The sequence below is a fragment of the Pristiophorus japonicus genome, chromosome 8 (assembly GCF_044704955.1).
Source record: "Pristiophorus japonicus isolate sPriJap1 chromosome 8, sPriJap1.hap1, whole genome shotgun sequence".
NCBI classification, from domain to species: Eukaryota; Metazoa; Chordata; class Chondrichthyes; family Pristiophoridae; genus Pristiophorus; species Pristiophorus japonicus.
The window spans coordinates 93821176-93847902 of record NC_091984.1 but is presented as its reverse complement, the minus strand read 5'-3'; the positions used below and the strand labels follow the sequence as shown (position 1 = coordinate 93847902).

Below are 26727 nucleotides of genomic sequence, written 5' to 3'. Positions count from 1 at the left end.
GCGCCCACCCAGATGCATTTCCTCCACTTAGGGTGGTCTTTAGCCAGGGGCGCCCAGGTATCGATGGGGATGTTGCATTTTATCAAGGAGGCTTTGAGGGTGTCCTTGAAACGTTTCCTCTGCCCACCTTGGGCTCGTTTGCTGTTAAGGAGTTCCGAGTAGAGCACTTGCTTTGGGAGTCATGTCAGGCATGAACACAATGTGGCCTACCCAGTGGAACTGGTCGAGTGTGGTCAGTGCTTCAATGCTGGGGATGCTGGCCTGGTCGAGGACGCTAACGTTGGTGCGTCTGTCCACCCAGGGGATTTGCAGGATCTTGCGGAGACATCGTTGGTGGTATTTCGCCAGCGATTTGAGGTGTCTACTGTATATGGTCCACGTCTCTGAGCCATACAGGAGGGCAGGTACCACTACAACCTGTAAGACCATGAGCTTTGGTGGCAGATTTGAGGGCCTGATCTTCAAACACTCTCTTTTCCTCAGGCGACCGGAGGCTGCACTGGCGCACCGGAGGTGGTGCTGTATCTCGTCATCAATGTCTGTCCTTGTTGATAAGAGGCCCTTGAGGTATAGGAAGTGATCCACGTTGTCCAGGGTCACACCATGGATCTTGATGACTGGAGGGTAGTGCTGTGTGGCGGGGACAGGCTTGTGGAGGACCTTTGTCTTACAGATGTTTAGTGTGAGGCCCATACTTTCGTAAGCCTCAGTGAAGATGTTGACTATGACGGAGTTCAGCCTCTGAATGTGTGCAGACGCAAGCGTCGTCCGCGTACCATGGCTCGATGACAGAGATTGGGACGGTCTTGGATCTGGCCTGGAGATGACGATGGTTGAACAGGTTCCCACTGTTCTGTAGTTCAGTTCCACTCCAGCGGGGAGCTTGTCGAGTGCGAGGTGGAGCATGGCAACGAGGAACATTGGAGTGTAGTCATTGTTGTAATGTGGGAAACGCAGCAGCCAATTTGTGCACAGCAAACTTCCACAAACCAACAATGTGATAATGACCAGATAAACTGAACATAAGAACATAAGAATTAGGAACAGGAGTAGGCCATCTAGCCCCTCGAGCCTGCTCCGCCATTCAATAAGATCATGGCTGATCTGGCCGTGGACTCAGCTCCACTTACCCGCCCTCTCCCCGTAACCCTTAATTCCCTTATTGGTTAATTTTTTGTTATGTTGATTGATAAATATTGGCCAGGACACCGGGGATAACTCCCCTGCTCTTCTTCGAAATAGTGCCATGGGATCTTTTACGTCCACCTGAGAGGGCAGATGTGACCACGGTTTAACATCTCATCCGAAAGACGGCACCTCCAACAGTGCAGCACTCCCTCAGCACTGCACTGGAGTGTCAGCCTAAATTTATGTGCTCAAGTCCATGGACTTGAACCCACAACATTCAGAGGTGAGTGTGCGTCCCAATGAGCCACAGCTGACACTGTCAGGATGGAGAAAGGATTTTGAAATTAATGCATTTGGGGAAAATTTCATTGGAGGCCAGTGAGGAATAGTGATAAGTAAATGTAAGCAATATGGGATAGGATTTGGGCAACGGAGTTCTGGGCAAGTTGGATACAGATGGAGTTCAGAAAGTTATTGAGGATAGTGTTACAGAAGCTGAATTTGGAAGTATCATGGTGTGACTCAGGCAGAGACAGAGATAGGTAATATTGTGTCGTCAAAAAGGTACTCAAACTTAATTACCAAAGTTACCTTTCTGTGGCAAGTTTAATGGGCAATTAATGTGCAGAACCAGCAAATTCTTAAAAATTACTGGATGGCTGAGGGCGAGATGCCGTTTGTGCGAAGCTAACAACAAAGTGGCATAAATTGACCAGCAGATTCTGTAGATTCTCAACTCGTGGCGTATCTCTTAATCCCCTGAACTTGCTGGCCGATTTACGCAAGAACATAAGAATTTGGAGCAGGAATAGGCCATTCGGCCCCTCGAGCCTGCTCCGCCATTCTATAAGATCATGGCTGATCTGATCTTGGGCACAGCTCCACTTCCCTTCCCGATCCCCATAACCCTCGACTACCTTCTCGCTCAAAAATCTGTCCATTTCCACCTTAAATATATTCAACGACCCAGCCTCCACAGTTCTCTGAGGCAGAAAATTCCACAAATTTACGACTCTCCAAGAGAAGTAATTCCTCCTTATCTCAGTTCTAAATGGGCGACCCCTTATTCTTAAACTATGCCCCCTAGTTCTGGATTCCCCCGTGAATGGAAACATCCTCTCTGCATCTACCTTGTTAAGCCCCCTCAGGATCTTGTATGTTTCAATAAGATCATCTTTTCTCATTAATGATGGCATGCGTCGTTAACACGCCATTACCTTCCAGCAAGAGCCAGCCCAATGAAATGATATACTAATGCAAGGCACCAATCTGGGCAATCTTCCTGATGTCCCTTGATCAGATGCTTGAAAGATATTGTATTATATTCTGCATTTACAAATTAGTCACTTGTGTCGTCAATGACAAGTTACTAAACTGGAAAATCCCATTCTTAATTTAATTTCAGTAAGAGAACACCATAGAATTCAAAATCAATGGTACCGATCTGCAACTCAGTGTATCAGAGGCCCACCGAGTTCTTGATATTTATCAATAGTGTCCCCAACAATGTAAAGTATGAAATAAATCAGAGGACAATGGTATTTATCAACAAATTCAATCATGGATAAACAAGCAATGGGTAACTCCTTTTATTCTAGCTTGGTGAGGACTTTTAATTGAGCCATTTAAGGCTAAAGTACTGACTATTAGCTGGGCTAGAGACACTACAAAGATAAATTGGAGCATAAAAAAAAAAGTATTTAAGCATGGGACAACATGCAGGAAAACACAATTTGGAAAATAAAGATTAAAAAATTAAGTAGCCATAATTCCTCCTTTAAGGGAACAGCTCATATATGGAATAAATTATTGATTAATGTGATGATACACTAGCAATGGACTTTAAAAAAAAATAATGGTGTTGACATGTTTTTGTTCCTGGAGGATATACAAGTACTACGCAGGATACGGATCTAAAGATTAATAGATGGAGGTTTCAAAGGAAATTAAAATAGGAATGGCAGGCAATAATACAAAGATAGGTAATGGGATAATATTCTTTGTTTATGGACATGTGATTCGATGGTCTAGATTATAGATGAATGGGATAAGCTGTGCTGAAAAGTCTTTTCTCGGTATTGGATTCCTAATATTTCCACTCATAGCAAAACTCAAGATAATAAGTTGTGCTATTTGCAAGTATAAGTATCTCCTGCATCACAGGACATAGAAAAACAGTAATGATCATTCCCACACTTACAGGCTGTAAACACTTCCACACCTTCTTTACATGTGTACAAACTAATGTATTGAGAGAACAAGACTGACATGTTTTGCTATATTACAGATTGACCAGAGTCTCATTTTTCCCAAACTGTTGCGAGGCACATGTAGAAAATCTTTGTTCGCCTTATTAACCATAAAATCAGACCACTGGATGTCTCAAAGCGCTTAACAGCCAATGAAGTACTTTTGGAGTGCAGTCACTGTTGTAATGTCGGAAGTTAAAAGATTAACATTTTAGGGATTTATTTTTGTAAAATGGCTCATTATACATGTTTATCATGACCCAAAGATGGGCAAATATAATTGGTTTTTGCCATCTTCATTTCTAAAACAGCATAATATAACCAATCTGTACTTCTGGAAATATACTGAGCTTGCCAACTTTATTTGAAAAAAAAACACAAGCAGCAATTCTGGTTCCAGTTAACTGTAAAGCATCACAGGCCTCCCTCTTGTACGCAGTAGAGAATTTTGAGGGAGCTGATAGATGTTGAGGCAATAGGAACATCCTTTGTGTGACAGTGTGCTCTGTATTGAAGACAATCCAGATGACATTTTATGGGAGGGAAAGAAAAACCCATGACCAAGGTTTGTGGAATCAATTGCAAGCCATAAGATTCAATTGCGCAACTTTCCAGTCAAGGGAGAAGCAATCCAGAGAAGCTACTCCCCCCAACAGCACCCCGCCCCCCACCACCCACCACCCCACCACACTCACACTCATCCAAAGGGACCACTCCCACAAACTATAGATAGTATCTGGCAATTAAGAGTTTGAACCCTCATGCTCGGATAGTGGGTCCAAAACAACAGCAAGCATCGCTACATTTGCGCTTTTGTAAAAAAAAAATCTCTGGCACAATGAATAGAGGGAGGCAAATCAAGACAGCCTATCAAGTGATTTAGAGTTAACCACATTTGCGTGCACTCAAAACAACACACCAACACACCCTACAAGCATTGCTAATTACTTACAGGTAAATCGCTCTACGGTACTTACAATAAATACATTTTTGGTTTGACCTTCATGCTGAGAAATGTTCCTGATCATTTTCATCAGTAGTGAATCCTTGAATTTGAAGGCTCTTTTCATTAGCATTTTCAGGCCATTTCCTAAAATGTATAATTTTTAAAGTCAGCCATCTTGAGTCAATTTTCTCAGCAAAATGATATGATTAGACATATATCCACTTCAGCAGTTTCCTAATTAACTATGTTCCATGTCAATTATTTAGTATTGTAAGTAAACAAGAATAACTACATCTCAAATTAAGGGATTATAAACATTCATTCCATTGATTTAAAAATGAATTTTTAGAAAAATTAGAAGCTAACATGGAAACTATTTAAAAAAAATGAAGTTTCTTGCAATGGAATATCACATTTGTTTGTAAATGAAATTCCACACTGATTCAGTCTAACAGTATCAAATCAGCAAAGATTACAAACACAGAAAGTATATTGTGGAAGAACACATGGCACACCAGCTATATTAAAGAAATACTAACAAGGTAATACTAACAGATTACTTGTTCAAAAGGAGTCTATTACTGCTGCCTGAATACTCATGCAGTTCCATGATAGTAAGTGTTTTGGTGTGCTGCAAATTTAACTTAAAACAGGAGACACCAGCAGTTCATAGAATGAAAGGAGATCACAATCAGTTCAAGTATTGTAAGTCTTGCAAGCCACAAATAATCTTAGCAAGGGTGTGGAGATCGCATAGCTGGAATACAAGGTACTGCTCTCGTTCTGCAAAATTGTATCCCCAGAGTGAAAATCTATTTAAAAAAATATATAAATTTTGCACAAAGGTGCAATAATTAGAGTGGGCCCGACTGCACAACACCAGTACCAAAGCCATGAACTTGTTGCAGTGGGTCCACTTGGATAAACATGTTACATCAGTAGTCACAGGATATCCGAATTTTATTAATTTTTTAAAATCACAATAGCATTAGATTTCACAGCAGCCATCAATGACAGACTTTTAAACTTTCGGTTCTCCCCATTGACACAGAAAACTTTGAATCACCTTGCAGAACACAATCAATATATATCACATTCAGCTGCAACAGCAAACTGAAAATCTGTAACAGCAGATGCAAGTACTTAGAACAGTTTTTGCATGTGACTGAAAACAAGGTGAATTTGGCACAATTAAGCCCACAAAACAAATCAAGACCATGGAAAAAAATCCAATTTGTTACTGCTTTAAATGAGACTAGTTTAAATATTAAATATAAGGGCTAGACTTTCGGCAACATTCTGCCCATATACTGTTAAGGAAGCCATTACCGCCATTCCATGCATAAAGTGAAAACTAACACCCAGTTACCGCCCATATATCGCCGGCGGTAAATTCGGCAGTCTATACAGCCGGCAGTAAACGGAACCAACTGCCCATTTGTTTTTGCTGATTTTCCCAGCACTTCAATGTGCACAGCCCAAATACCGCTGGGCGCTAAATTCAGCAATTCGCCCAAATTACTGCCGGAATAAAGTGCAGCCTTTTCTCACCTGACCGTAACCCAGCGGTATGGACGCCATGTTTTAAAATGGATAAACTCGAAGAAAAGGCTGCTTCAAGTTGATGGAAGCATTAAAGTAATTCTTGAGTGGATTTTAAGAGTGTTTGAAATCAATGCTCATAATCTGAGGGTATTGTGGTCTATCTGGATTAAGTTTTTGGCTAATGAATAATTTAAATAACAGTTTAGTGGACTTTTAAAGGAATGGGGCTTGCAATTTCTCTGCCAATTTTGCTAACTAATTACATGCTGCGGAATAGAGCTGGAAGAAAGTTAATTGAAGAATATTGTGTGCCCAAAGAGGTGGCAGACTGCTGAGGAGGAGGAGACCTTACCTCCAACGCATTTACAGGGATAAGCGGTCATACCTGGACCTGTCCGATACAGCATACGTTAGAAGGCTACGCTTCCAAAAGGAGGACATCAATGAGATATGCAAGCTCATTAAGGGAGTCCTGCAGCCTACCAGCACCATCAGGACAGCACTGCCCATTGAGGTTAAGGTGACTGCGGCACTTTCATTCTATGCATTGGACTCCTTTCAGACATCAGCTTGCGACATTTGCTGCATCTCTCAGCATGCCACACATTGCTACATTCGGCAGGTGACAAAAGCGCTTTACGGACGAGGGTTTGACTTTATAAACTTCCCAATGACCAGGGAGGCAGAGAGTGAGAGGACTTTGGGTTTTTCAAGAATAGCAAACTTCCCTAAGGTCCCGGGTGCAATAGACGTTACCCACATCTCCATGCGAGCACCTTTAGAGGATGCAGGTGTTTCGGAATCGAAAGGGATTCCACTCCCTGCATGTGCAGCCCGTCGTCGACCAGAAGCAAATAATCATGGCAGTAAATGCCAATTTTCCAGGGAGCATTCATGATGCGTGCATCTTGCGTGAGAATACTGTCTCTGACCTGTTTAAGAGTCAGCCACAAGGTCAATGCTGGATGCGGGGTGACAAAGGATACGGCCTCGCCACCTGGCTCTTGACCCCCCTCCGTAAGCCCCAGACAGATGTTGAGCATCGATACAACAGCCGCCACATAGCCACATGCAATATCGTCAAAAAGACAAGAGTGCTGAAGCAGCGCTTCAGATGCCCGGACCACTCTGGAGGCAGCCTACAATACTACGATGAGCAGGTCGTGGAGTTAATTGTTGTGTGTTGCACGTTACACAACTTAGCAATCAGAAGGGGACAGGAATTGACACAGGGGACTGCAGGACCACCTCAGGATAGAGACGACGAGGCAGAGGAAGAAGCGAAGAGGAGGGGGAGGAAGAGGAGGTCGGAGGAGGAGTCTGGCGATGAACCCATGACACCACCCGCCCCTACACTGCAGGAGAAGCCCATGGTAGTTACGCAGCTGCAAAACTGTTATGTCAGCAGCTCATAAATGAATGCTTTGCTTGAACGGTGAGAGTTAAGTTTAAACCTTGCTTGGCCATTGTTTGCAATCTTTTTATTGATTGTTAACTCCTTATTTTGTAAAAATGAGTGAAAAACTACACAATAATTGTTAAGTTGAATAAAATATTTTATAAATTTTGAAAAATGATTCGTTTGAAATAAGTAATAAATAATTCTTTTTAAAGTAAATGTGCAACAAAATGTAAACAAAGCAACAAGATTGAAAACATTAAACCCACAATTCCCCTAACAGTCAACAATTTTTCATTAAAAAACAACACCTACAACACCCCCCCAAACAGTAAACAATTAAACAATTTTTCATTAAAAATTAACAATTTTTGAATAAACCGCCCCCCCCCCCCCCGCATCAAAATCTACCTGTGGCCACCATTCCCACCGCCTTCCCCCACCCCACCCCCAATTGTTTTTTGCCATTACCCCTACCCCTGCCCGAATTGGGAGCAGTGCATTGTGCAGCAGGGTGCCTCGAGTGCTGCTGCTGTAGAGGGGGTTGTGACGGTGGCAGTGTCATGTGTGGGGAATCTGGAGAAGAGGAAGGGTCTAACGACCCGGCTTCAGAGTCGGAAGTATTACAATGCTCCTGACTCCCAGGTGCTGTCGGCATTGGTGGTACGACACCTTGGGGTTCAGTGCCATAGACCAATTCCAGCATTGGCCACATGGCATCAATGGGATCGGCAGTTCGCTGCATCACCGCTGCCATGTCCTCCGATTGGCGTACTGACTACTGTGTGGCAATGTTTCCGGCTAGGCCACCAATAGCCTGGAGAAGCTCTCGACCAATGTCAACGCTCGTCCTAGACAGTGCAACCATGTCCAGGTCAACGTCTGCCTCTTCGAGCATGCCTCCCTGCCCAATCAACCTCCGCGGATTCGGCACAGGGGTTGTAACATTCGGTGTGCCCTGCTGCATACCGCTTGGCCCCGCTACTTCAACGGAGCCAAATCCATAAAATATGGCTCTGAGGAAGAGGTGGTCTCAGGTGTTATGAACCCTTCAGTTACCGCTACCGCCACCCCCCACTCCCCGCCCCCGCAACATCCAATGGCACATCTTGAGGGGGAGTCGGAAAGTCAGGCTGTATTGTAATCATCATCATCCTCCTCGGTGTCCTCTCTCCAGTCAAGACCAATTATACAAGAACTGGTGCAGGGGACTCGGCATGTTCATGCGCCTGGGCAGCTAGAAAACATAACAGAAGAGGTCAGCAGAAGGGGAAGGGAGGGAGGGTCAGGGTGATATTTTAACGCTTACATTGCAAAGATATATGTAGAGAAGCAACACTACTGCACTATATATCACCGAGAGATGCTTCATGCAATGAACATGAACGGAATTTACAAAGACTGCATGGCATGATAATAAGATTTCATGGTTTCAGCATTACATTACATCACTTAGCATAATTTATACATTATGTTCACATGACTATATTACTTGAACGATGCATGGCCCAGGGATTACACGTGACTTACGTGGCACCAACACTGGATCTGCACCCCGACGGGTGGCCAAGTGATCATGTGCCCGTACGAGGGCTGCAGACTGCTCCTCAAGGTCAGTGAGCTTTTCCAGCTCTGCCGGCCCTCCTCCGGTGCACCGATGCTCTCCGCGATTGAAAGCAATTTTTTTCTGAAAAGATGACAATAGCATGTTATAAGATAATTGCCCAGGTACTAGTATGCAGCACACAGATAGACATCCACAATTACCCACCCCCAATGCCTTTCAACAATGTCCCATTAATGCACCTTTAGCATGCAAGTGATGCACGATGAACACATCTTAGTACAGAAAAACAATATAATAACATCGTTGATAGTAAATAATGCGCGACACCAAAATTATCACAATGTGGCAGATTTACATTTTAAGTAATGAGTCAGTACATGATTAAAATTATTACTTACTCTCGCGGCCGAAACAAGGTCGTTTCAGCATTTGCGGCACTGGACTGGCCCCCGACGGAAGTGGGCAACCGAGGACACCGCCTCGGCAATCTCTACCCATATTCGCTGGTACACAGACGGGCTGGGTTTACCATGGCTATCCCGGGTCAACTGGTTCCACCGTCCACTTCGTGGACCAAGGCAGCTTGGGCATCCATCGTAAAACGTCTTGCCCTCTTCCTCCCTCCTACCTCGGCCTCCACCATCAATTGATCCTCACTACTATCCATTATATATATATCTTTTGATGAATCAGAAATAAACCCCAAATTATCAGAAACAGAGATGGGTACAGAACAGGCAGGCAGTCTCCCTTTTTTCTCTCTCTCCCTCCCTCCATTCCTCACCTGCGCATGAATGGGCTGACCCTACCCCCGAATCACGGGAAAAAGAAAAAAAAACGTGCATGCGCAGTAAGGACATTGCAAAGGACGCCGGACAAATACCACTCCCACCCGACCACTACCGCCGGAGAAAATAAGCCGAAACTAGCGGCTTTGGATCTTAGCGGTATTGAAAAGTCGAGAAATGAATACCACCGAGATATGGGTGGTAGCGGTAAAAGTGGAAAGTCTAGCCCAATGTACTTATATTTCAGAATACTTTTGACATAAAAAAGACGTCTCATCAAATCATCTGGGATGTGCATAGTACAATACTGAACATGCAGTTCATCTTGTTGTCCAGGTGCTGCCCAGCTGAAGACCACAGATATCAGACAGCAAAGGACCAACTAACAAGGCAGCTGAGCAGTCAAATATTTTAACTCTGAGAAAAAAAAAATTGAATTTGCAGAGGCTTTAATCCCACTAATCTCTGGTGACACTGAACAGCCACAACTTCAAATATTAGATTCATCCTGTAACCTCAGTCCACTTTCTCAAATTTGAGAGATTACTGTATTTAAGTCATGGGTGAGATAACCTTGTATAACATCCTAAATTAAATAGTTCCAGAAAATATTTAATTACAAAGAAAAAGACCACTACAAACCACAAGTAATGCTACCTAAAGCTGGAGACACAAGATTTCAGTTATCAAATAAATCAGAGAAAACAAATTACTTACAAATTACAAGTAATTCCCACAAGAATGTTCTTCACAAATAGCTTTGCACAGTTTAAATTTTAAAAACCTTAATTTACAATATTGTTCGCAACATGTAAACCTATAACCCCTTTCTGAATCAGGGTGTGCGTAAGTATGTTACACACCTATATTAGTAGCAATACATGAAAAAGTGTGTCTGCAGTTTTCTGACAAAAACAGATGATCACTTGTGACAACCAGGACAAAAGAAGTGTAAACATTCAACGGTCTTACTGGAATCCAAAATGTGTGGTCAATCAAGCATAAGTGCCTTTCTCTGAACTTCAAACATTTAAGAAAATATATTGAAAGGGTTTGCAAGGTGCTAGTAGTGTAAAATCTGTAAACCTACATTTTATCAGTTAAACTGACTAGAAGGGCTATCAAGTTATCTTACAACAAGTTAGGCCTTCTACATCACAAATGTTCAAAATTCTAAGCAATTAAAAGACAAGGAACAATTTATACTCAAGTGACAGCTACATCACTGAAATGCCATAATACATAGTATGCTACTGAAAAGAATACAACACTAGAATGTGGATTCAGGCTGAGGATTGCAGCTAAAAACACCCAAGTGATTCTGCAGGTTGAGTCACAGGGACAGCTACTCCACACCTTGTCCATAAATGTTCAGTATTTTGATGCACAGGTGGGAGCGTTCACACTTTCAAAACATTAAAAAGAACTCTGCTCGAGTGTGAAAAGTGCTTATGAATGCTAAGAGACCTTCTGAGCACTTAGTAAGTCTGCCTTGTGGAAGCCTCAAATCATTGTGTTCCAAGAATCAGCTTGGGGCCTGAATCCAGTTACATTGTCGTTTCTGCATTGGATATTGTAAACTTCTTCACAGTGACACAAAAGCATGAGTATAATTGCATCATTACTCTACTTGTATCTATTATTACATACTTTTTAAAATCACAATTATAAATAAAAGAAGTGAAAACTAAATCTAAGGTCACAGTCCCTCCGATCTGGATATAAAAGTTAGGATTCTGCTACACTTTAGATTTCACATAAATTCTTACCTTCGCAGACCAGTTGTGCATTTCTCTTGTTAGAAGCTAGGTTAATACAAAAGGATATCAATTCCATGTCAATGTGCTCCTCTGCACATTCGAACAACATCTTCATTAACTGTCAACAGAATAGCACACAAATGCATCAGTTCCTGCAATTGCTCTTCAATGTTCAAAAATTACTGCACCCTTCCTCTTCAATATATTCACAGCTGTTCAAATAAATGATTTGCACCTTTTCTTTTCAAATAAAACTGTAATTATCCGATCCGCACTTCAACTGTAAAAATATTTTACACATGGTTTGACGGGTACTTGGTTATTTTAACCTAACCCACCCAATGGGGAAACTGACTGGATCGGATGGGCTGGAATTTTAAATCCACCTGATATTACATTCCATTGACTTCAATGGAAAGTAAAATTGGGCAGGTTGAAAAACGGACAGCCAATCTCACCAAGTGAGTTTAGTTCAAATTTCCTCCTAGAAGTTTCAAGTCGTTGAACATTTAAATGTGAAAAAGGTAATAAAGTTTCACTCCTAATAAAACCATTGCTCAAACTTTCTAGCATTAGTTGCATCCATTTTCAAATCACAGAATCATAGAAATTTGCAGCACGGAAGGAGGGCATTTCGGCCCATCGTGTCCATGCCGGCCAACAAAGAGCTATCCAGCCTAATCCCACTTTGTGCACTCACCTGGTCCCATTCTTATCTAATCGTAGCCAGAAAATCAGCTTCTCTTCCCACTCCCGCAGCATTACCTCAGGTGTACTCCAAAGGTCTATCCTTGGCCCCCTCCTATTTCTCAACTATATGCTGCCCTCTGGTGATATCATCCAAAAACACGGCGTCAGTTTCCACATGTATACTAATGACACCCAGCTCTACCTCACCATCACTTCTCTCGACCTCTCCATGGTCTCTAAATTGTCAGACTGCGTGTCCACCATCCATTACTGGATGAGCAGAAATTTTCTCCAGTTAAATACTGGGAAGACCAAAGCCATTATGGCAGCGACCAAACTTCGAAGCCATTGTCTTCGGTCCCCGCCACAAACTCCGTTCCCTAGCCACCGACTTCATCCCTCTCTCTCGAGCATCTGTCTGAGGCTGAACCGGACTGTTCGCAACCTAGGTGTCATATTTGACCCTGAAGTGAGCTTCCGGCCACATAATTGCAGCATAATTAAAACCGCCTATTTCCGCCTCCATAACATTGCCCGTCTCCACCCCTGCCTCAGCTCATCTGCTGCTGAAACCCTCATTCATGCTTTTGTTACCTCTAGACTTGACTATTCCAACGTACTCCTGGCTGACGTCCCACATTCTACCCTACGCAAACTTGAGGTCACCCAAAACCCAGCAGCCCGTGTCCGAGACATGATGAGGCACAGCTGTGAAGCCCTTCATTGTCAAACAGCTTTGCAATACACAATGCCTCGGCTCAGACATGAAAAACTGCACACCATATTGAAGCACTGCCAGTGCCAGAAGAATCAGACCTCAACACGGGTGGGTCTGTGTCTTGAGAAAAGAGAAGGAAAACAAGCTGGGGGAAAATTAAGAAAATGGCACACACATTTTCTTTAAAGATAGAAAAACAGATTTTAAAAAAAGGTAGAGTAAATTAATTTTTAAAAATGTTTCTGGTATGAACAGATAGTTTGAGTAATTTAATAAAGCTTAATTCACAGTATTTTCCAAACAAATTATTTTTGACGCAGAAGCCTGATCACCTGCCTTGAAATATATGCCTGTTCCAATATCAAGTGGTGGGTACTGTTACTTCAATCTACAACTGAGGTCAAATATGATAGTGCATTATTTATACTTCAATAATTACTGCAAATCAGCTAAAAATCCAAGTCTGCAGCTGAAGTATAAATATGGCTTCAAAATGTTACTGATTATTCTTATATTATTAATGGCAACTTAGTCACTACACGAACAGTAAATTATAGCCCAAAGTATGCCTTGTTTAAATGTGCTTATTGTCACCAGTCACTGATTTAACGGGAAAGTATTTAGATGTTGAATCTATAGTGAAGAAGCAGTGGTATTCCTTCAGACAATTCCCATATTGAGTATCAGATACCACAGTCCCGGACTGAAATCACTGTGTCTAGACTCTCTGGCACCTGACTTCACTTATTTACCAGCAACCAGAGGCCTACTCAGCACTCCCCACATCCACACACCTTCCCCTCCAACATCTTTGAATGATTACAGCAAAAACTTGCTTTCCTCTAGAATCGCTATCCTGACCAATGACTCCCGAGCTCACTGTTTGATCTGATCAACCAGCTTATGAACTTCGGCAGATAATAACTTCAAAGACCAAAGGGCACAGTATGAAGGGACCTTTAGCAGCATTCCATTAGGAGAGAAAGGAGAGATCAAAGGGGACCATCAAAACAATGGTTTTAGAAAGTCTGGAAGGCCAAGGCGGCAGCATATTGCTCTATGGCAAAAATGGTTTTAAATTGCATCACTACATTACTATATAAGCATCTATTTTCATTGCTCCTGATGAATAAACGCCTGTAATTCTGTGGATCACTTGCAATCAGAGTTATGCCACTTTTTGGGGGCAATTTCAGGAGCTTTGATTCCTGCTGTCAAAACCCACATTCATGCCTTTGTTACCTCTACACTTGACTATTCTCCAACCCTCTTCTGGTGACCTCCCATCCTCCATAAACTTGAGCTCATCCAAACTCTGCTGCCCGTATCCTAACTCGCACCGTTCTGTTCACCGAGTACCTCTGCATTCGCTGTTCACCGAGTCCCCCCCCACCCCACTACCACCATGCCGGTCCCCATACCTATCCCAGGCCGAATGGCTTCCCGGTCCCCATACCTATCCCTGAATGGCCTCCTCCCTCCCGGTCCCCGCACCTAATCCTGGCCAAATGGCCTCCTCCCTCCTGGTCCCCGCACCTAACCCTGGCCAAATGGCTTCCTCCCTTCCGGTCTCCCTATCTATCCCTGGTCGAATGGCCTCCTGGCCCCGGTCCCTGCACCTATCCCAGGCCGAATGGCCTCCCGATCCCGGTCCCCGCACCTATCCCGCAACACCTCAATTTTAAAATTTTCATCCTCATTTTCAAATCCCTCCATGCCTTGCCCCTCCCTATCTCTATAATGTCCCCCAGCCCTCAGATTTCTGCACATCCCCGATTCTATTCGCTCCTTGGTGGCCGTGCCTTCAGCTGCCTACGTCCCAAGCAATTAGAGAGATGCAAGACCATAGAGTAGTGATAATGGGGGACTTCCAACTATCCTAATACAGGGCTCAATTTTCCCCAGTGATTTGCGTGTTTTTTTTGGCGCGTGCCACTTTTTTTGGCCTAAGTTTAAAAAATACAAGTTTTCCCAATCAATTTGCACCAGTATAACGCAGTTAGTTACGATTTTTTTAGGTTAGTTTTTTTTTTAAGTCAAAGGGGGCGTAACCTGCCACCCACATCAATTCTGGCCAGTTAGGCAAGTTTGGCCAGCTCAGAGTTACCTCAGTTCTTCTTAGGCTGGCATATGTGGCCTCTGTAGAAAAACTTTCTGGTGAGTTAAGAAAATCGGTGCAGGTAAGTAAATCAGCACAGCAGATGCCCAGACAGCAGCAGCAGCAGGAGAGGTAAGAGAGAGTGGGAGAGAGGGGTTGGGGGGAAGCCTACCGGGTATAGTTAGGTGCGGGGATCGGGAGGGAGGAGGCAGTTCGGATGTGCGGGTACCGGGACCAGGAGGCCATTCGGCCTGGGATAGGTGCGGGGACCAGGAGGGAGGAGGTCATTCAGCCTGGAATAGGAGCGGGGACCGCGAAGCCATTCGGCCCGGGATAGGTACAGGGACCGGGACCAGCATGGTGGGGGGGGGGGGGGGGGGCTACTTTAATAATTTAATGGAGGTAAGTTGCTGCAATGTTTAATGTGCTTGATTGCTGTGAGCTGGCTCTAAGTGTCACTTTCCAGCCTCAGCCCGCATTGTGTCCGTGGTTACCGTGGCAACCCGATCTTTTTGGCGCAGATCAAGGCTCGACCCCCAAAACGAAACGACAGGCTAGGCAGCACCAAAATGAAGAAATCAAACAGGGAAACTTGGAAGATTTTTTTTTGGTGTAGTTGGGACTCAACAAAAACGGGCGTAACTCTTCAAGTACGCCAAAAAACAGCTTTGGGGAAAACTGAGCCCATAGAGGGGATAGTAATAGTGTAAAGGGCAGAGAGGGGGAAGAATTTCTAAGTGTGTTCAGGAGAACTTTCTTGATCAGTAGGTTTCCGGCCCAACGAGAAAGGAGGCATTGCTGGATCTGGTTCTGGGCAATGAGGTAGGTCAAGTGGAGCAAATGCCAGCAGGTGAACATTTAGGGAACAGTAATCAAAGTATCATAAGGTTTAGATTAGCTACAGAACAGGACAGGGAGCAATCTAGAGTAAAAATCCTTAATTGGAGGAAGGCCAATTTCAGTGGGATGAGAATGGATCTGGCCCAGGTAAATTGGCAGGCAAAACTGTCAAAAGGAAATAGTTGGGGTACATTCCCACTAGGAGGAAAGTTAGGGTAACTAAAGTCAGAGCTCCCTGGATGACGAAAGAAATAGAAAGTAAGTTAAAGCAGAAAAAGAGTGCATATGACAGATGTCAAGTCAAGAGCACATCTGAGAATCAGGCTGAATATAGAAAGTTCAGAGGAGAAGTTAAAAAGAAAATAAGAGGGGCAAAGAGAGGGCATGAGAATAGAATGGCAGCTAACATAAAAGGTAATCCTAAAGTCTTCTATAGGCATATCAGTAATAAATGGGTAGTAAGAGGATGTTGCAGGGCCCGCGCTCCAGCTCTTTTGCAGGGTCCTGCAACATTGTCGGCCATCCGACCTGTGAGAGAGACCACCACCACAGGTCGGGAGTATAAAAGAGCTAGAGCGCGGGCCCTGCAACATCGTGGTCCACCCCGACCTGCGAGAGACCACCATCACAGGTCAGGAGTATAAAAGAGTATAGCACTACAACTTCTAGCACAAGCCATCCCAAGTATGCGATGACCTCGAGGTGGGTGATGTCATCAAAACCCATGTCGCTGTTTGGAGCGTGGGCAGGAACATCGGCGGGGCCCAGGTACAGCAGAGGAGCGGGAAGGTCGGGGCGGAGGAGCGACGAGAGATTGTGGCAGAAGTGCGGCAAATGATTGGGGCGGAGGAGCGGTGAGAGATTGGGGCGGAGGAGCGGTGAGAGATTGTGGCCGAGATGTGGCGAGAGCGTGTTGGAGGTGTGGCGAATGTTTGGGGCAGAGGAGCGATGAGAGATCGTGGCGGAGGTGCGGGGAATGTTTTGCGGCGGAGTAGTGGCGAGAGATCTTGGCAGAGGTGAGGCGAATGAGAGTACGGGGCCCAGAAGAGGAGGGCCCAGGGGCAGCAAGCACGGGCCAGCCCACACTGCAATATGTGTGCGCACTAGGTCCGTGCAGCAGAGCAGGTCTCCAGTCGTCCTGGTTAACCCTTGCCACTGGATAAAGGCCTAGCTCGGTCAAGCCCATGTGCTGGTTCATGTGCAACGGTCACCAAACGTTAAAAAAATCCACGCACAGGCATCTTCCACCCGTGGAGTTCAGGACTGGAATATCAGGTCCTTCATTGAAACATCTGTGAACTCATCCCTTTTGGTGTGGAAGCAAGTCATCCTCATTCGAGGGACCGCCTATGATGATGATGATGATGATGATGATGATGATGATGAGTAAGAGGATGGGTGGGGCCGATTAGGGACAAAAAAAGGAGACCGACACATGGGGGCAGAGGGTATGGCTGAGGTGCTAAATGAGTACTTTGCATCTGTCTTAACCAAGGAAAGAGATGCTGCCATAGACATACTGAAGGAGGAGGTAGAGGAAATACAGGATGGGATAAAAATTGATGAGGAGGAGTTACTAGAAAGGCTGACTGTACTTAAAGTAGATAAGTCACCAGGACCAGATGGGATGCATCCTAGGACGCTGAGCGGAAGGGAAGGAAGAGATCAGTGGTATTGGCCATAATCTTCCAATCCTCCTTTGAAACGCAGGAAGGACTGGAAAATTGCAAATGTTGCACCCTTGCTTAAAAGAGGGTGTAAAGATAAACCCAGCAACTCCAGGCCAGTCAATTTAACCTCGATAGTGAGGAAAGCTTCAAGAAACAATAGGGATAAAATTAACAGTCATTTGGACAAGTGTGGCTTAATTAAGGAAAGCCAGCACAGATTTGTTAGAGGCAAATCGTGTTTAACCAACTTGATCGAGTTTTTTGATGAGGTAACAGAGGGTGATTAAGGGCAATGCGATTGACGTGGTATATATGGATTTCCAAAAGGCGTTCAACAAAGTGCCACATAATAGGCTTTCCAGTAAAGTTGAAGCCTATGGAATAAAGGAGACAGTGACAGCATGGATACAAAATTGGCTGAGTGATAGGAAACAGAGAGTAGTGGTGAACGGTTGTTTTTCAGACTGGAGGAAGATATACAGTGGTATTCCCCAGGGGTCGGTTCAAGGACCATTGCTTTTCTTGATATATATTAATGACTTCGATGTGGGTGCACAGGGCACAATTTCAAAATTTGCAGATGACACAAAAACTTGGAAGTATAGTGAACAGTGATGAGGATAGTGATAGACTTCAAGAGGGCAGACAAGCTGGTGGAATGGGCGGACATGTGACAGATGAAATTTAATGCAGAAAAGTGCAAAGTGATATATTTTGGTAGAATGAAGAGAGGAAATATAAACTAAAGGGTACAATCCTAAAAAGGGGCACATGAACAGAGAGACCTAGTGGTATATGTACACAAATCGTTGAAGGTGGCAGGACAGGTTGAGAAAGCAGTTAAAAACTGCTTACGGGATCATGGGCATCATGAATAGAGATAGAGTACAAAAGCGTGGAAATTATGAAGAACCTGTATAAAACACTGGTTCGGTCTCAATTGGAGTATTGTGTCCAACTCTGGGCACCGCACTTTAGGAAGGGTGTGAAGGCCTCAGAGAGGATGCAGAAAAGATTTACGAAAATGATTCCAGGGAGTTACGTAGATAGACTGGAGAAACTTGGGTTGTTCTCCTTAGAGCAGAAAAGAGTGAGAGGAGATTATATAGAGGTGTTCAAAATCATGAGGGGTCTGGACAGAGTAGAGAGAGAAACTGTTCCCATTGGCAGAAGGGTTGAGAAGCAGAGATCACAGTTTTAAGGTGATTTTCAGAATAACCAAAGGACATGAGGAAAAACTTTTATGCAGCGAGTGGTTAGGATCTGGAATGCACTGCCTGAAAGTATGGTGGAGGCAGACTCAATCGTGGCTTACAAAAGGTAGTTGGATAAGAACAAGAAGGAAAACAATTTGCAGGGCTACTGGGAAAGGGGCAGAGGAGCGGGACTAGCTAAGTGCTCTTGCAAAGAGCCGGCCTTCTTCCGTGCTGTAACCCTCCATGATTCTATGGTCTGTGCTAGGTCTGCTGGCACAGAATAGTTGAGCCAAATGGTCTGTTTCTAAATTGCAACTGCTATGCATAAATTAAGAGATAACAGGTGGAGTGGCACTAAGGGCCCCAAGTTTCAGCCTCAGTTGCTCCTGATTTCTTGGAGCAACTGGTGTAGAACGGAGTATCTTAGAAATTCAAATTCTCGGCATTTAGTTTGCACCAGTTCTAGTCAGTTAGAACAGTTTCACTTTGGAACAGAATTTTTTTTTCAAAAAGGCCACTTACGCCTGTTTTCAAAGTTTCGGCAGTGAAAACTTACTCCAAACTAACTTAGAATGGAGTAAGTGAAGATTTTTGTACGCTCGAAAAAACCTTGTCTACACTTTAAAAAAATCAGGCATAGGTTACAAATCAGGCGTAGGGAATGGGGGGGGGGGGGGGGGACGGTTTAAAGGGAAGTTTACAAACATTAAACACTTCAGTTTTACAAATAAAGAGCCATCATCAATAATAAATGATAAAAACATCAATAAATCAACCAATAAATTAATAAGAAATATATATATATTTTTTAAATCAATAAATAAAAAAATTTCTACTTACCGACTGCAGCACCGGGAGCCCCCCCCCCCCCCGCAGTGTGTCTCTGTCAGTGTCTCTATCTCTCTGTCTGTCAGTGTCTGTGTTTCTGACAGCGAGGGGAGGGGGAGGAGGGGAGGGTGAGGGAGGCAGAGGGGGAGAGGGAGAAGGGGGAGGGATGGAGAGAAGGGGGAGGGAAGGGGGGGAAAGGAGAAGGGGGTGGGAAAGGAGAAGGGGGTGGGAAAGGAGATGGGGGGGGGGAAAGGAGATGGGGGGGGGGAAAGGAGATGGGGGGGGGGAAAGGAGATGGGGGGGGGGAAAGGAGATGGGGGGGGGGAAAGGAGATGGGGGGGGGGAAAGGAGATGGGGGGGGGAAAGGAGATGGGGGGGGGGGAAGGAGATGGGGGGGGGAAAGGAGATGGGGGGGGGAAAGGAGATGGGGGGGGGAAAGGAGATGGGGGGGGAGAAAGGAGATGGGGGGGGGGGAAAGGAGATGGGGGGGGGGGCAAAGGAGATGGGGGGGGAGGGAAGGAGATGGGGGGGGGAGGGAAGGAGATGGGGGGGGGAGGGAAGGAGATGGGGGGGGGAGGGAAGGAGATGGGGGGGGGAGGGAAGGAGATGGGGGGGGGAGGGAAGGAGATGGGGGGGAGGGAAGGAGATGGGGGGGGGGAGGAGATGGGGGGGGGGAAGGAGATGGGGGGGGAGAAGGAGATGGGGGGGAGAAGGAGATGGGGGGGGGGAAGAGATGGGGGTGAAGAGATGGGGGGGGAAAGAGATGGGGGGGAGAAAGAGATGGGGGGGGAGAAAGAGATGGGGGGGGAGAAAGAGATGGGGGGGAGAAAGAGATGGGGGGGAGAAAGAGATGGGGGGGGGAAAGAGATGGGGGGGGAAAGAGATGGGGGGGGAAAGAGATGGGGGGGAAGAGATGGGGGGGAAAGAGATGGGGGGGAAAGAGATGGGGGGGAAAGAGATGGGGGGGGGAAGAGATGGGGGGAAAGAGATGGGGGGGGAAAGCGATGGGGGGGGAAAGCGATGGGGGGGAAAGCGATGGGGGGGAGAAGCGATGGGGGGGAAAGCGATGGGGGGGAAAGCGATGGGGGGAAAGCGATGGGGGGGAAAGCGATGGGGGGGAAAGCGATGGGGGGGAAAGCGATGGGGGGAAAGCGATGGGGGGGAAAGCGATGGGGGGGAAAGCGATGGGGGGGAAAGCGATGGGGGGGAAAGCGATGGGGGGGAAAGCGATGGGGGGGAAAGCGATGGGGGGGAAAGCGATGGGGGGGAAAGCGATGGGGGGGAAAGCGATGGGGGGGAAAGAGATGGGGGGGAAAGAGATGGGGGGGAAAGAGATGGGGGGGAAAGAGATGGGGGGGAAAGAGATGGGGGGGAAAGAGATGGGGGGGAAAGAGATGGGGGGGAAAGAGATGGGGGGGAAAGAGAAGGGGGGAAAGAGAAGGGGGGAAAGAGAAGGGGGGAAAGAGAAGGGGGGGGGGGGAGAAAGGAGAAGGGGGGAAAAGGAGAAAGGGGGAAAAGGAGAAAGGGGGAAAAGGAGAAAGGGGGAGGAAAAGGAGAAAGGGGGAAAAGGAGAAAGGGGGGAAAGGAGAAGGGGAGGGGAAGGAGAAGGGGAGGGGAAGGAGAAGGGGGGAAAGGAGAAGGGGGGAAAGGAGAAGGGGGGGAAAGGAGAAGGAGGGGGGTAAAAGAGAAGGGGGAGGGAGGCTGAACGGGCTGGGCCCAAGACTTCGGCAGGGCCCGTCCCCAGCACCAGATTTACAGGTCTGTGGCATTGGGTCGGGTCGGGTCCGGGGTCGGGAGCGCGGGTCGGGTCGGGGGGAGCGCGGGTCGGGGTCGGGGGGCGGAGGGAGGTCGGATCGGGTCGGGTCCGTGGGGAGCACGGGTCGGGTCGGGGGGTGGGGTGGCGGGTTGGTTCGAGGAGGGAGGGAGCGCTGGTCGGGTTGGGGGCAGAGGGAGGTCGGGTCGGGTCGTGTCGGGGACGGGGGGAGGGAGGTCAGGTTGGGTCGGGTCGGGTCCGGGGGGTGGTGGGAGGGAGGGAGGGAGGTTCGGGTCGGGAGAGGGAGGGAGGGAGAGGGTGGTCAGGTCGGGAGAGGGAGGGAGGGAGCGGGAGGTCAGGTCGGGGGTTGGCCGGGGGGGGGGGGGGAAGAGCGCGAGTCCGGTCCAGTCCGGGGGGGTTGGGTCCGGTCCAGGGGCGGGAGTCAGGTCGGGGTCGGGTACGGGGGGGGGAACCGGGAGTCGGGTTGGTGTCGGGTCTGGTCCAGGGGCGGGGCGGGGCGGGAGGGGGGGGGGGGAGCGGGAGTCGAGTCGGGTCGGGAGGAAGCAGGAGCTGGGCGTGGGAGGCAGCTTTATGCACGCAGCCCCAGTGAGGCCATTCGGCCAAGCCTAGGGGCTGCGTGCTTCGGGCCCTTCCCACACAGTTTTGGGCGCCTGGAGCTACTGCACATGCGCGCCCACTGTAGCGCGCATGTGCAGAGGTCCCGGCACTGTTTTCAGCACAGGGACCTAGCTCCGCCCCCCACAGCTTGAGCTGCGCCGCGCCCGGAACCAGAGGACCAGCAGGGAGCCAGAGAATCTGTAAGTTTATTTAGCCGCACTTTGTGGCGCAAAAAACTGGCGTCCAGGTCGGGGCTGCGCCGTTCTAGGCGCGGCCCGAAACTTGGACCCTAAGTGTCCTATCAGCTTCAGTGCCTCCGAGCTAGAGTAGAAATCACTCCAGATTGCTAGCCAATGAATTTCCCAAAGTAAATGTGCATGTACGCGCATTGGGTGAGGACAAGATTGGGCGCGACGGATTCCTTCTCCCTCTTCCCACAGAAACACCTAGTATGGCTTCTCTTCCCACTCCTGCACCATTGTTAACCTGTGGAATTCCCTACCACAGAGAGTTGTTGATGCCAGTTCATTGGATATATTCAAGAGGGAGTTAGATATGGCCCTTACGGCTAAAGGGATCAAGGGGTATGGAGAGAAAACAGGAAAGGGGTACTGAGGTGAATGATCAGCCATGATCTTATTGAATGGTGGTGCAGGCTCGAAGGGCCGAATGGCCTACTCCTGCACCTATTTTCTATGTTTCTATTACCTCAGGTGTACCCCAAAGATCTATCCTTGGCCCCCTCCTATTTCTCAACTATATGCTGCCCCCTTGGCAACATCATCTGAAAACACGATGTCAGTTTCCACATGTACACTGATGACACCAAGCTCTACCTCGCCGCCACCTCTCTCGACCTCTTCACTGTCTCGAAATTGTCAGATTTCTTGCCGAACATCCTTTGCTAGGTGAGCAGAAATTTCCTCCAACTAAATATTGGTAAGACCAAAGCCATCGTCTTCAGTCCCCGCCACAAACTCCATCCCTTTCTCTGGCAACTGTCTGAGGCTGAACCAGACTGTTCGCAACCTTGGTGTTGTATTTGACTGAAGTGAGCTTTCGACCACATATCTGCAGCACTATTAAGACCACCTATTTCCACCTCCATCACATCGCCTGACTCTGCCCCTGCCTCAGCTCATCTGCCTGTTAATTGTAGACTTGACCATTTCAACAGACTCCTGTCCGACCTCCCACTTTTCAAACTGGAGGTCACACAAAACTCTGGGGCCTCGTACCAAGTCCCATTTACCCATCACCTCTGTGCTCGTTGGTCTACATTGGTTCCTGGTTAAGCAAAGCCTCAATTTTAAAATCTCACCTTTGTTTACAAATCCCTTCATGGCCTGCTTCCCCCCCCCACCCCCCCTCCCCCATTATCTGTAACCTCCTCCAGCTCTACAACCCTCCAAGATATCGGCACACCTCCAATTCTGGCCTCTTGCTTATCCCCGATTTTAATCAATCTGCCATTGGCGGTCATGTCTTTAGCTGCCGAGGCCCCAAGCTCTGGAATCCCCTCCCTAAACCTCTCCACCTCTCTTTCCCCCTTTAAGATGGTCCTTAAAACCTACCTTTCATCTGCCCTAATACCGTTATGTGGCTCTGTCAAATTATATTTAATAACGCTCCCGCGAAGCACCTTGGGATGTTTACCCTACATTATATAAATACTATATAAATACAAGTTATTGCTTGCAGTGAACCCTTCCGCACCCTGAAAGATTTAGGCCCAAAATCCCAATTAATGTTAATACACACAGCACACAATGGAATACAGATTTTGCAGCATGGCTGAAGATGATTCATTGCTCATGACCAAATGATCACCCTGATAGAGAACCCAATGAAAATTGCCTAAAGATGAACCCAACGCCCAAATCATCAGAGCTGTTTTTTCCAGCAAGGTCCAACATATTGGTACCCAAAAGTTTGCTTTCTCATTGTGGAAAATTAGAATTTCCCCACTTGAATGAGAAAAAGTTAGATTTCTTTTTTTTAAATGCTCATTGAGCATCCAGGCAAAAGGTAAGACACTGCTCCTAAACCTTGTGTCGGAGGCCAAAGAGGGGAGTGTTAAAGTGGTGAGCCACAGGGAGCTCCAAAATACACTTTCATACAGAACACAGGTGTTCAGCAATTGTGTCACCTAACCAGTGTTAGATAACAGTAAAAGTGCACCATAAGCAACAAATAGTTTGGAAGAAATACACATAAAATCACTCTCACAAAACATGGATATATCTACCTAGTCACATTTTCTAAATGATCCAGATGTATATTTTAATAGTATCATTCTCCAATATCCATTAGTGAAAGTGCCAAATTAGAGACTCATTTTGTTGGTCATGCAGTTATTTTTACCTGTGGGATGCAATCAGTGTATGCAAACATGGATTTGAAGCGATCATCCATGGTGACATGGTACAGAATACACATCACTATTTGTCTATGGTTTTCAATTCCTGAAATAGAAAAGATGAAATTAAATGATAATTATGTCACCTTCATCAAAACCTCAGACTTTTTACTTTTCCTTTTCCAAACATTTTCTAAGATAAAATAGTAAAAGAATTCAAAAACAAATTTTCTAAGTGTCCATTGTAAATGGTGTATTCTTAACAAAACTTTGATTCTTGTTTACTTTTAGTACTGGAGTACTGCGTTCAGTTCTGGGCACTCCAGGATTTCCTGGCTGACATTTGATTGATGAGTGACATCCTCATTAAAAGATTATGGGACCGAACTTGGTCAGAGTGCCGCCAACAGCCTCCCGAAAAAAAATGTTTTTTGAAAGATTCCTCACGTACCGCCCATCTGCCACGCAGGACCTGCCCGGTGGGAGTTTCCTCCGTGAAGTACCGCCAGTGCAACTTCCTGCCGCCCGCCAATGCCGGAGGCTCCAAAAATGGGATTTTCCTTGTGCACAATCCTCTAAGATCGTGGTCCCGCCCGCCGGCAAAAAGGTGATCTGAGCTGGCTGTGAACCGCTGAGTGGTGCAGCGCTGCACATCCCGGGTAGTGCTCATATGCTGCACCATTATCACAGGCTCAGAATGAGTTCTCAGATCGACCTTAAACTGCACAGAATGACTTCATAGATGTAAATGAAAAGTACTCCATTGAAGGGCAGGTGTGGTATCGGAAGCGGCAATTGAGTTTCAAAACACAGTAAAGGCTCCATGGAGATGCGCTACAAGGGTTTTTAGACCATTGCAGGCAGAACAGAGTTATTGACAGAATGTTAGTGCACAGATGGTATGAACTTATGTCAAAGTATATAGGCAATAATGAAATCAGTCCCATCATATGTGGATGGCAAGATATTCCTCAGACAGCAGTACACCTGATGGAGATTTGACACACACACAAATTGGAGTAGTACGGGAGTGCAACAATTGACGCCACCACATCGTTTCCGACACTTGTCTCCATCCCGCAACATGTTGCCCACTGCGGGCAAGGCCTCACCAATCTCCCTCCAAGTGCATCTATATTGGGGTGGTGGAGGTTTGCCACGACCATTCCAGGTGAGGTTTTTATAATGGCGTGCCACCTCAGATACAAGTTCCTCCAGCTCTTCCTCATTAAACCAGGGAGCTCTGGGTTTCCCTCCATCAGACTTCTTGGAAGCTTTTTTTGCACTTATTATAACTTTCCTAGATGGATGGCTGATGATGATTTTGTTTCTCTCTCTCCAACTGGTAGGTGCAAGTGAGTGCATCATCATCATTGTAATCCAAGGCATGGAAGCTGGGCAAGTGATCCCAATTTCTCGCCCTGCATACATCAGATCAAAACCATCAGTCGAAACTCACTGTCTCAAATTAGTTACAATGATAACAATAACAAACAGGAGTTTGAGGAGAGTTAGAGGAACTGACTGAGGCACGGTTGAAGAAATAGGTTTTGAGAAGGCTTTTGAAGGTGGTGAATGTTCAGGAAGAGAATTCCAGCGTGCAGAGCTATGACAAAAGGTTCTGCCACTAAAGGTGCAACAGGAGGAAGGGAAAGAGATGCGCATAATTCGAGAAGGTGCGAGCTGGAATCTGGGACTGAAAGAAGTTGCAAGGGTAGGATGAAAGATAAACTTACATTTATATAGCGCCTTTCAGGACTACCAGACGTCTCAAAGCACTTTACAGTCAAGGAAATACTTTTGGACTGTCATCATCATCAAAGGCAGTCCCTTGGAATCGAGGAAGACTTGCTTCCAGTCCTGAAGTGAGTTCTTTGGTGGCTGAACAGTCCAATAAGAGAACCACAGTTTCTGTCACAGGTGGGACAGATAGTCGCTGAGGGAAGGGGTGTGTGGGACTGGTTTGCCGCACACTCTTTTCGCTGCCTGTGCTTGATTTCTGCATGCTCTCGGCGTCTAAACTAGAGGTGCTCAGCGCCCTCTCGGATGTACTTGCTCCATTTAGGGTGGTCTTGGGCCAGGTGTCAATGGAGATGTCGCACTTTATCTGGAAGGCTTCGAGGGTGTCCTTGTAGCGTTTCCACTGCCCACCTTTGGCTCGTTTGCCATGAAGGAGCTCCAAGTAGAGCACTTGCTTTGGGAGTCTCGTGTCTGACATGCGAACTATGTGGCCTGCCCAGCGGAGCTGATCGAGTGTGGTCAGTGCTTCAATGCTGGGGATGTTGGCCTGGATAAGGACGCTGTTGTTGATGCGCCTGTCCTCCCAGGGGATTTGTAGGATCTTGCGGAGACATCGTTGGTGATATTTCTCCAGCAACTTGAGATGTCTACTGTACATAGTCCATGTCTCTGAACCATACAGGAGGGCAGGTATTACTACAGCCCTGTAGTCCATGAGCTTGGTGGCAGTTTTGAGGGTCTGGTCTTCAACCATTCTTTTCTTCAGGCGGCCAAAGGCTGCACTGGCACACTGGAAGCAGTGTTGGATCTCATCGTCAATGCCTGCTTTTGTTGA

General features: G+C 46.4%; 1 protein-coding gene across 7 annotated transcripts in view; it reads right to left on the bottom strand.

Moving 5' to 3' along the window:
* kifap3a (kinesin-associated protein 3a) overlaps positions 1-26727 on the bottom strand; it is a 256736-nt gene that overhangs the window by 129183 nt on the left and 100826 nt on the right. For all 7 annotated transcript variants that reach the window (XM_070887101.1, XM_070887100.1, XM_070887103.1 and 4 more), the window contains 3 exons: positions 24158-24258; positions 11392-11500; positions 4355-4467 (listed from right to left, as the gene is read on the bottom strand). In XM_070887101.1, coding sequence (XP_070743202.1) covers positions 4355-4467; positions 11392-11500; positions 24158-24258 — 323 coding nt within the window. The remainder of the gene's footprint in view (positions 1-4354; positions 4468-11391; positions 11501-24157; positions 24259-26727) is intronic.